Source organism: Terrapene carolina, unplaced genomic scaffold (genome assembly GCF_002925995.2).
Source record: "Terrapene carolina triunguis isolate 2854851 unplaced genomic scaffold, T_m_triunguis-2.0 Scaffold58, whole genome shotgun sequence".
NCBI lineage: Eukaryota > Metazoa > Chordata > Testudines > Emydidae > Terrapene > Terrapene triunguis.
Genome location: NW_020664409.1, coordinates 93813782 through 93825670, shown reverse-complemented (window position 1 = coordinate 93825670; position 11889 = coordinate 93813782). Strand labels below are relative to the sequence as shown.

The 11889-nt window shown below is 44.0% G+C and overlaps 1 protein-coding gene across 1 annotated transcript in view; it reads right to left on the bottom strand.

The window, feature by feature from the left end:
- Positions 1-11889, bottom strand: part of FER1L6 (fer-1 like family member 6) — a 115577-nt gene that overhangs the window by 54541 nt on the left and 49147 nt on the right. The window contains exons 19-22 of the mRNA XM_029913388.1: positions 6757-6943; positions 5933-6057; positions 3029-3163; positions 2235-2384 (exon numbers count right to left, since the gene is read on the bottom strand). Of these exons, the coding sequence (XP_029769248.1) occupies positions 2235-2384; positions 3029-3163; positions 5933-6057; positions 6757-6943 (597 nt within the window). The remainder of the gene's footprint in view (positions 1-2234; positions 2385-3028; positions 3164-5932; positions 6058-6756; positions 6944-11889) is intronic.

The following is an 11889-nucleotide window of genomic DNA, read 5'->3' as shown; positions in this document are numbered from 1 at the left end:
GGGGGGGGGAGGGGGAAGGAGCGGGCGGGAGAGAGAGAGAAGGGGGCGGCCAGGGCTACAGCAGGGGTGCTGCCATGTGGCCCCTCCCGCTGCGCCGCCTCCTGCTGCCTGCCGCGAGGGCTCCGCTCCGGTCGGTGGGGAGGAAAGGAAGAGGACTGCCCTGCAGAGTGCTCTGGTTCTCTGCGCCGCCACCCCCTACAGGGCGGCCGGAGCGGAACAAGAACAAAACAAAAAAAAAGCGGCCATGCCGCCCTAGGATTGGGCAGAATGCCGCCTCGAACAATCTGCCGCCCCAAGCACCAGCTTGCTCAGCTGGTGCCTGGAGCCGGCCCTTCTCCCAGCACGGTCTTTTGAATGTGTTATGCATGTTTCCTTTGAGGATGAGGACGGATAGGTTATATACAGAATGATCACTTTGTGAAAAGTGTTCACCCACAGGTAGTAGGGTGTTTTTGTCTTTTTTCATTTTCCTGTGTGAGTTCATTCCAGAGCGTAATGATTGTCTGGTTTCACCCACATAATTGTCACTGGGGCATTTAGTGCCCTGGATGAGGTATATCACATGTTGTGATAGGCGAGTGTAGGATCCATGGATCTTGAAAGGTGTCTTGTGCGGGGGAGTGGATCGTTGTAGCAGTGGAGATATGTGCACTGCATACCTATTAAGACTAGCAAGTGTCCACTATTAGTCATTGTTTCTCTAATCTCCTATTTCTCTAAGTGTCTCAACTGCTCTGTTATATTAAAATCAACTTTAACCCTTTTGCAGTGACCTAGAACTACAGCAATCAAAAGGGAGCTTCTCTCATACATATTGTTACTCCAATTATAAAATAGCCTGAATTGAACAAACAACAATTTGTGGTATCTAATGTGGTATGTGGCTGAAAGGGTTAATGTCTCAAAAGTACAGAGCAAATTAGTGATTGTAGAGTTTCTTCTTACTGAGCATCATCAGGAATCCTTTGATACTAGAAAGAAACTGCCAGCACATCAGGCCTCTGAGAATGCTTTAGAGCCTCTCCTATGTTTTAACACATCTTTTCTTGAATGGTTCTTTAAAGTCCATGCTCTTGAGCATTATCTGTGGTGAAAACAAGCACTCTTTACTATGTAATCACCAAGACAAACAATGAAGGGTCTGAGAATGCTGAATGCCAGCACTGGGTCATTTTTACATTTATTTTCAGCTCTTTATTCGGGCCTTAGATATTTTCAGATCAGTCTGGTATGTTGTGCTGTTTCCCTTGGGCCAGATAAAAGTGAAATAAAACTGAATGTTTGCTCTGTTCACTAGAAACATGGACTAGATTAAAAATTGAGAAAAATATTGATTATGGTGCTAGATTCTGTCCTTAATTACACCCCACTAAGTTGGCACGTTCCCCTCCTTGGTATTATTTAGGTTTAATTGGAGAAACAATTAGCCCCACATGCTTTAAAGTGCAATTTTACTCTGGCAAGTGATTATTAAAATGCCAGCATGGGGGTCTGTGTGTTTTACATGTTATGTCTCACTGATTTCAGAACAAATTTGTTCAGTTTACAAGTAAAAAGAGGTTTCTTCTACCTGTCAGCCCTGCAAATTCTGCTTAGGATCTGAAAGCCAAGCTGTCTTATATCTTGTTTGTGCATTTGCAAAGCCATGCCCAGATATGAGAATTCAGCCCTGCAACTGGAAACTGGTTAACAATTCTGTTTATGTGCTACAGCCAGAACAGAACCCAATTAACTCTCCCTTATACACATTGCCTCCATACTGGTAATAAGAGTAAGGAGTAGTAACAACTTATTAGTGTTGTTAAAGACACAGAACTCTGAACAGACTTAGGGAGCAGTAAGAAGGTGCCATTTTTACACAGTCACTTCCCAGAACAAAGCCACACTTTACCTTGCAGTCAATAGACTCAGAGCAGGGTAAAACCAATGGAAACGCGAGGCAAGTCAGGCTAGAGAATTCAGAGGGCCAGCAGCAGCGGAAGTAGGGGCAGTGTTTATTGCTCCAACTGCAGGATGAGCAGGAATGACAACTGCATCATGTTCTAGGCATATGAGACGTAAAGGAGAGTCTGCTCTCCAAGTCTGCTCTTTCCTGGGTGCAACTCCCACTGAATTTAACAAGGGATGCACCTGTATAAGTGAGGGCAAGACTGGGACCATGGTGTCTCTTTGTACCCTAAATGCTTTTACGAGCCCCAAAGGTAAATGTTAATAGTCAAATGATTCTAGCTCACCTGCAGCAGCTCGAATGCAGCAAGAAGGTCTCCTCCGGACAGATTTCCACAATGCACTGGGTGATAAGACAGTTTAGGTGGCTCGTATTTCTGATCGGCGAGTCTCACCACAGGGGCAGCTACTGTTGAGCCAATATAGTCTGATTTACCCTAGATAAATAAGGATACATACCTTCAGGTTATTTTGTAAGTAGTCTAAACATAGCAGCAGCCTTAGGGATGGCTCCTCCCGCCCTCTAGCCAAATGTGGGAAATGTGCTTGTAATATATATGACAAAACTACCCCGTGAGGTGCACAGCAAGATACAATGGATAGCAACTACTGAAATGAAGAAGGGTGAATTTCTTTAAACTCGCCTGAAGTTTACCAATGCCTTGGTTTCACATTTCAGCAATTCTGAAGGCAGTATCCTAATAAGCAGTGAGATGGTGCTAGATTTCTATGGGCTGGAGGTAAATTTGGGTCTCTGGATATATATAAATACAATAATTACAACTGTGTACAAGTAAAAGGGTGTTTCTACTGCAAACCCCTTTTTGGATCTGAGAGTCAAGCTGGAACAACAAGACCACGAGGTTACAAAGACATAACTGAGGACTGGAGATAAATCTGGTTCTCAAACTACGTCCCATTACAATATTAATCTCCATTTTAAAGGGCCAGAAACTGATTTACACGGCCAGAGAAGCTACTTTTAAATGTCTGTTAAATGACATAGCTTTGATTTTTACATAGATAATACATTATACTGCAACAATTCAGATTTTTTAATAAGAGGCATTTCCATCTTTACCACTGCATCGTCATCATACAGCTCTATGACAATCACTGGTGGGAATTCAGCAATTTCCTTCCCTTCACCATGGAGTACAATGTTATTGAACAGCAGCATCTGATTCCATGTAGGGGATAACGTCTGAGAAATGATCTAGTGAAAAACAAACAACATTTTTAGAAGGCTGTTAAAAGACTAATTGGTGTGCTCCAGCAGAAAGTGGCTGCACCATGATGAAATCTTTTCAAGTGGCCTAAACTAAACTATTAAGAGAGGGTGAAATACAGAATCAGAACAAGGCCTATTTTAAATGTCACTCACCTCTGCAGAGGTCCTGCATCAGAACCCATGCACCATGCAAGCCTCATTTAGTGCCCAGTCCAGCAAAGCACATAAAACGCATGTTTGACTATAGTCCCATTGACTTCAATGAGGTTACTCATGTACCTAAAGTTATGGATGTGCTTCAATAGTTTGTTAGACTGGGGCCTTAAAACCCGAACATGGGCCTTCATAAGTGCATTGAAAGTCTTTCCCACGCAGATGAATACCACCCATGTGCATTCTGAGCTGTAAAAGCTCCCCACTCTTTCCCTCCTTGCCTTTCCGGCTCTTCCTGCACAAATAACCAGATATACGACTTTATATCTTGCAGTCCTTGTGCGTGCAAAACTCATACTGCAGTCTGTGGGAAGGCTGCCTGTTTGGAGACTGCAGGATCAGGCCCTGTATAGTTAAAGAAGGACTTTGCGCAAAATGTATTCCACTTTTTCATTCTGTGGGGTAAACATTTTCCAAGTCATTTTTCTTCAAATACAGATGCCAATAATAACTCACAATGTTCTTACTGAATAAGGTAATTTATTGATTAATTCATAACAAATCCATATTTTTTTTAATTTTTCCTTTCAATTTGCTGCTGCACTTCAGACATGCTGGGCTGCTCAAGGCACTTCCTCAAAGACAAGAGTTTAGTTGCTTTGGCAGGAAAAGTATCTACCAATGTTAAATTTTAAAGAAAAAAATATCCACTGCAAAATCTAACTCTCATCATCTGCTGTTGTTCTGTTAAATGGAAATGTCTTCTTTCACTGTGGTTTATTGGAGCTTGGCGGACACCATTCTAAAAACAATTCAAATGATTGCCTGCAGTATTTTATTCAGACAATATGTTACTTCACACTTTTGTGTGTACAAAATGCTGTCATACGGGGTCTGAGTTTACTCTCAGGTATGCTACTTATACCAGGATCAATTCCATTGACATCCAGAGAGCTACAATGGGGGTAAACCAAGATTAACTCAATTGATCATAACCATGAGGATAAAACAGGCATAAGTGAGAGCAGAATCAGGCCCTATGACTCTAGAGAGCCACCTGGATAGAGAAACCTTTTCCTTCCCCTATCCCCCAAAATCTGCTGCTACAGAAACTTCCTTCAGAGAGCCAGAAGGGGTTAAACACTGTGAAAAGTAACTATAAAAATAGTTTGATTTGGGTTCCACATTTATTGATTCTCGATGATTTCTGTGTCAAATGTGCTCTGTTTACAAGTGAAATAGTGGGCTACTGAACTTCCACCCTTGCAAACTTACGGTGGGCTCTGAGAGTCAAGGTGGTTGAGTGAAAGTGAAATCCAACTCTCCCACCCAAGCCCAGGCCAGGTTGCAGGGTTGCCATGCAGAACCCTCCCACCTTCCCCATGGGTAATAAATCAGCTGTCCCTTGTACTGGTTGCACAACGTACTGGAACCACAGGATCTGGGTAGAAGCCCCTCTCTTGTCCCCAGGGAACTCCTGGCTCATTCCAAAATGCCTTTCATGCCAATCTCTGTGGGGCTGGGCTGGCGACCATTTCTCCAGTTCAAAGGCATCCCTAACGAGGCCTCTCAATGAGCAACTATTTTTCAGGACTTAAGTAGTGCAGAGAGCCTCTGTACCAGGTGTGCATTTTACCTGGTAATGCCTCTCTGAAACCATCCTTGTGCTCTACGAAACTCCATTCCAAAGGGCCAAACTGACTCATATGGTCACAGCAGCGCTTTGGGATTTTTTTAAAAGTGACCCAGCCTTGATCTTTACACACACAAAAATAGTGGAGGGGATGCAGGATGCAGTATCTGTCCCCCTGCCGGTGGAAATGGCCTAATCTTAAAGTCTAAAGAGGGGTAATTTCAGAGAGATACAACCCAGCCAGCACTTGCTGTTTCAGTCCAATAATCTCAGAGAATCTAACATCCAAAGAGTCAAAACAGATTGGCACTAGTCTAACTGGAGTCTAAAACAGCCTGCAGACCAATTACACTTAGAGAGCAGATACAAGGCTGCATCTGGTGACTCACTCTACGTATGCTATGCCATCAAAGCAGCTGTCCCTGATGGTATATTTGTTAATTTAATCACACCAAGAGCTAGAATGGCAGTGGTGTTTCTTTTTAATGACAGGCACATGTCCTCAAAATAGACAGCCGTGCTAGGACTTCTGTTTTCAACCACACTTGGTATTCACATGGCTGGATATTAGTGCTATGATATAATATACACTATGACTGGCACTAAGAGATACCGCAAATAAGTAACCACTCGTCTTAATAATACACTAGTCCTTTACATTTCTGGAGCCCCTTCCGTCTAAGGATCTCAAAGTGCTTTACAAACTAATGAATTAAGCCTCACAACACCTCAGTATGGTAGTTAAGTAGTTTTTCATTAAGCATTAGCCTCATTTTACAGAAAGGGAAACTGAAACATCTAATATTGGCCACTGAGAGTGACAGAAGACTGCACTAGATGGACCACTGATCTGATCTGGTAAGGTAACTCCTGATTGCCTTTGAAGAATCAATATTTTTTCCCATTTTCACCACTGAGACATCTCAGTTCCTTATTTACCCAAAGAGAAGGAAGACTTTGCAACTTACCTTGGTGGTCTGGCAGTGCGAAACAAACGTTACTTTGGCAAAGGGATCAGAAAGTCCAGAGCTGTCAGCTGCGATGAGCCCCCTGGCCTGATACATGTGGGCTCTTAACTGGAAGAGGTGCTGAGCTGGGTCAGGACAATGGATACAATGTTATCAGTTTTGGGGAAATGATGCCATGAATACATGGGAAGAGGACCACCCACAAATTCCCAAACCTTGAGCCTCACAGCACTCCAATGAGATAGGAAAGTGCGATCACCATTTTAAAGATGGAGTATCTGAGGGACAGAGAGATTAAATTCACACAAACTCAGTGTCAGAGCCAGGGTTATAACCCAGCTCTGCTAATTTCCAGTCTTTTCTCTCATCACTTGACCATACTGTCTCCCTATGTATATTTATCATCTAGCATGAATTCGAGCACGTATGCTTTTATCAAAAGATCTAGTGGAAGACTCCTCATTTGGAACATTTAAAACTAGGGAGCACAAACAGTGCAACATGTGCTAAGGGCAACAATCTTGCACTGAGAGGGATATGGAGGGAAGGGCATAATGTAGTGGGTCTTTTCCATCTCTAATGTCTATGATTCCATGAGCATCAATGGAAGTTCTAAGCATTCAGCAGCTGCCAAGGTGGTGCCACAGTCAGTGTCTTTGATCAAACGATGTGCTAAAATGGTAATTTAAGCATTTTGGGGGGGGGGAAATGCAATTACATCAAGTAGATGTTTTGTTGCCCTCCTAATTTAGAGCACCATATGTTTAACGTTCCACACTACCGCTAAGTATCCTTGCTACTGTACTGCAGAAGTATTGTCTTACTTTTGTACACCAGACTGGCAGGTGAAGGAGCAGCATGATGCCCTGTACCAGCTGTGGAGGGCACTTCAGTCTCATGTCCTATAGGCAAGTTCTCCATAATGGTATGGGCATACTTGACGGAACCAAGCCACAGATAGGTGTCTACTTTTGCATGTACATTCCAACCCGGCAGGCGTTTTCCTGGTAACTGAAGAAACATATGTCACCAACAAATACAAAGTCAGAGAGATCACTGAATGTTATTTATAGCTTGGGCAAGCTGCACTGCTGAACAGAGGAGCATCCACTCAGTAGATATGCTGATAAATGATATGCCTATTTAATCACAGAATCATAGAAATGTAGGACTGGAAGGGACCTTGATAGGCACTGAGGCAAGACTAAGTATTATCTAGACCATCTGTGGTGGGGCGTCGGCCCCACACTGGCAGAAGAGGGGTTAAAGCAACCCGGGGAGGCTGCGTAGGAGGCAGCCAATTAGGAAAGGGCTTGTAGAGACAGCCAATTGGGAAAAGGTTTAGAAAGTCAGCCAATCAGGACCAGGTTGGGCCTTATAAGAAGGGCTGCTGAACAGAGCAGCTTCAGTCACACCCTGGAGTTTGAGGAGTGAGGACTGGCTGCCCTGAAGGAGGGAGAAGAGACAGCACCATGGTCTGAGCAGTGCTGGGCGGGGTCAGGGGAGCATGAGCGAGCGAGCTCCTGGCTGACCGCTGCCAAACTGAGCCCATGATTCAAGGGCGGAGAAGGTGCTAGGGCCATGGGGAAGTGGCCCAAGGAAACAGATGGCGGGGGTTGGAGGTGATGCAGTGTGTGATTGCCAGTCCCCACCCCCTTTGGCCCCAGTTGCCGCTGATGCAAGTGGCTAGATCTTGGACTGCAGCCTACCACTGGGGCAAGTGGCTGGACAGAGGACTGCTGGCCTCCCGGAAGGCGAGGAGAGAACTGAGTCGGGCATAGCCGAAGGACTGTGTCCAGAGGAGGACAGTGCGATCCTGAGAGCGACACGGGTCCTGATAGCAGAAGTGATGATGGTAAGATGCCACTAGATGAAGGCCCACTGGCGAACCAGAGCTAATTCCCAGGACGGCCAGCAGGAGGTGTTGCAGTGGTGAGTCAAACCCCATTACACCATCCCTGACAGGTATTTGCTTAACTTGTCCTTAAAACCTCCAATGATAGAGATTCCAGAACCTCCCTAGGTAATTTGTTCCAGTACTTAAGTATCTGTACCATTATGAAGTTTTTCCTAATGTCTAACCTAAATCTCCCTTACTGCAATTTAAGCCCATTATTTCTTGTGCTTTCCTCAGTGGATAAGGAGAACAATATATGACCCTCCTCTTTATAACAACCTTGTATGAACTTGAAGACTGTTATCATGTCCCCCCACAGTCTTCTTTTTTCCAGACTTAGCAAACCCCAATTGTTTCAATCTTCCCTCATAGGTCATGTTTTCTAGACTTTTAATCATTTTTGCTGCTCTTCTCTGGACTTTCTCCAATTTGTCCACATCTTTCCCAAAGTGTGGTGCCCATAACTGGACACAACACTCCATCTGAGGATTTATCAGTGCTTAGTAGAGTGGAAGAATTACATCTCCTGTCTTGCTTACAACACTTCTACCAATAAATCCCAGAACGATGTTTGGTTTTTTCAACAGAATTACATTGTTGACTCATATTTAGTTTGTGATGCACTATAATCCCCAGATACTTTTCTGCAATACTTCTTCCTAGCCAGTTATTTCCCATTCTATATTTGTGTAATTGATTATTCCTTCCTAAGTTTAATACTTTTGCATTTGTCCTTATTGAATTTCATCCTGTTTATTTCCGACCATTTCTCCAATTTGTCAAGATCATTTTGAATTTTAATCCTGTCTTCTAAAGTACTTGCAATCCCTCTCATCTTGGTATTGTCACAAACTTTATAAATGTACTCTCTGTCATTATCCAAATCATTTATGAAGATATTGAACATAACCAGACTCCAGACAGATCTCTGGAGAACCCCACTCGATATGGCCTTCCAGCGGACTGTGAACCATTGATGACTACTCTCTGAGTATGTTTTCCAACCAGTGCACCCACTTTATAGTAGGTTCATCTAGGCTATATTTCCCTAGTTTGTTTATGAGAAGGTCATGTGAGACAGTATCGAAAGCCTTAATAAAGTCAAGATATATCACATCTACTGCTTCCCCACATTTAAAAAAGCTTGTTACCTTGTCAAAGAAGGATATTATGTTGGTTTGACATGATCTGTTCTTGAGAAATCCATGTTGACTGTTACTTATCACCTTATTATCTTCTAGGTGCTTACAAATTGATTGTTTGATTATTTGCTCCTTTATATTTCTGGGTACTGAAGTTAAGCTGCCTGGTCTATAATTCCCTGGGCTGTCCTTATGCCCCTTTTCATAGATAGGTATTATATTTGTCCTTTTTTCAGTTCTCTGGGATCTGTCCCGTCGTCCATGATTTCTCAAAGATAATAGCTGATGACTCAGAGATCTCTTCAGCCAGTTCCTTAAGTATTCTAGAATGTATTTTGTCAGGCCTTGCAGACCTGAAGTCATAATGGGGATGATGGCCATGCGACCTAATTGGTACAATGTATTTCAAGATTCTAAACAAGGAGTAGATAGCAAACCTAATTGTAAAAGTTTGTTTTCAGTGGAATAGCGCACAAGCCTTTTCATGATAAGTAATAGTTGTAAATTTGCCTCTGGTGTTTGCTATGTTAAATTTCCCAGTCTATGGCGCACTGTTCACCCCATGCTGCTTTCCTACTGTATTATGGCTGCTCCTAAATAAGTCAATATTAATTCGTAGGGCAAGTCAGAAAACTTTTGACGAAACTTTTTCCAACATAAAATGTTACATTTTTTGACAATACTTTCTACAATATTTTTCTCTTTTTCTATCAAGCTCTGTTTAATTCAGCTTTTTTACACTTCTTATTCCTAAATAAAATAAAAATAAATAAATTAATGGAGATATCCTATCTCCTAGAACTGGAAGGGACCTCGATAGGTTATTGAGTACAGCCCCCGGCCTTCACTAGCAGGACCAAGTACTGATTTTGCCCCGGATCCCTAAGTGGCCCCCTCAAGGATTGAACTCATAACCTTGGGTTTAGCAGGCCAATGCTCAAACCACTGAGCTATCAATTCATGACATAAAAGTGACTAGACAGTCACTACATTGCAATGTTTTCCTGACAGACCCTAACAATTGATGATTATTTAACTGGTGCCTTTTTGTTTCACCTAGTGTAATAGTGTATCAGGTATGCAACAACTGTTGTATTTTAAACAGAGGGGAAACATCCCACCTTCTGGGTTATCCATAGTGTGTCCTACTTATAACTTTCTTTCAAGTGAAAACAGAACTACTTGTATTGTGCCTCTGAGGTTTAATCTGATCTGATAAATAGAATTGCTGCACCAGAGTATCTTAATGACAGTTTCATTTTGTGTTTGAAATGACTACTTCTAAAATGAGTTTTACTTAATTCAAATAAAATAGAACATTTTTGCTAGACCTGGAGGAGATTTCTCATAAGCAAGTTCTAAAAAATTCAAGAAGCCTCTTTAAAAAGAATTGTAAGTAGAAATGCACTGAAATGTTATTGCATGCAGTAAGTAGTATCCACAATAAATTACTCTTGATGATTAGCAGAAGGCTGGATACCTCTATCTGCTGACTGGTTTTATTTGCGTGGTTCCAACAACCACCTTAGGTGATGAGTTTCTATAAATTTAATAAGCAATGTTACCATTGCTCATTATTCCAGAGCGTCCAGGCTTTTCCTTCAAGCTGTTGCCAATGGACAGTGACTGCATTCCATTGTTGCATACTATTACTGTGCATGTTACCTCTGTATAACACTGCTAAAACTGTCTTGTCAGACAAATATATTATTCAATATTTTATATATCAAACATCTTTCCTGTATGGATCTCAGACATGGACTCTTTATAGATGGCACATTTCACAGCTTGAGCAATTTCACAAGCATTCCCTCCGTTCAATAAGGCTGCGAATCATTCACGGACGTCACATGACTTTCTGTGACCTCTGTGAATTTTGCAGCGCTGGTGCAGCTGACCCCAGGACCACCCCAGAATCTGGGAAGCTCCGGGGCCAGCCGCACCGGCCGCTGCTCTGGCAGCCCCAGGCAGCTGGTCCCCAGCACTGCCCTGGAGCAGTGGTCCGAGACCAGAAGTGGAGGCGGCGGGGCCCCGGGCCATCCCTCGCCTGGACCAGCGGAGGTGGCGCCGGGGCCCCAGGCTGCCCCCCACCCGCACCAGCAACAGCAGTGGTAGAGCCACAGGCTGCCCCCCACCCAGACAGGTGGCGGGGCCACCCCCCAAGCAGCAGCAGTGAGGCCCCAGGCCGCCCCAGCCTCCAGCAATAGGGGGACACGGGCCGCCCCCTGCTGAAGCAGGGCCCCGGGCTGCCCCACCCAGCAGATGCATCGCCCAGTGCTGCCCCCACCTCCAGCAGCAGTCTTCAGGAGTGCCCCCCTCCCAGCAGGTAATATTTAGTCACAGGTATTTTTAGTAAACGTCATGGACAGGTCACGGGGGCATGACTTTTTTTTTTTTTCCTTTGACCTTTCCATGACGTTTACTAAAAATACCCGTGACTAAAATGTAGCCTTAATAATGAGCATTCTCTGGCAGGTCCTTGAAAGGGCAAACACAACAGAGCATTGAGGAAATGCTATTGAGAACACAACTTAGGTGGACCGGACATATCATCAGAATGGAAGATTTGTCTCCCAAAACACATCTTGTATGGGGAGCAAAAGAAGGAAGTGTTGTCCATATAAGTCCTTAAAGATAACCTCAAGAGCAGTCTCCAGTGGGCTGCAATCCATCCAGGCCCAGCTCTAGGCACCAGCACTCCAAGCATGTGCTTGGGGCGGCACTTAACAAGGGGCGGCATTCTGGTTCCTTTTTTTTTTTTTTTAACTTGGAGCACAAAAAGCCGGGAGCCGGCCCTGCGGGGGGGGAGCCGTGGGGGGGGGGGGGGGGGGGCCGCAGGAAGTAACCCTGGGGGGGGGGGGCAGGGGACCGCCCCCCCCCCCAGCTCACCTCCACTCCACTGCCGCCTGCTCCCCCAA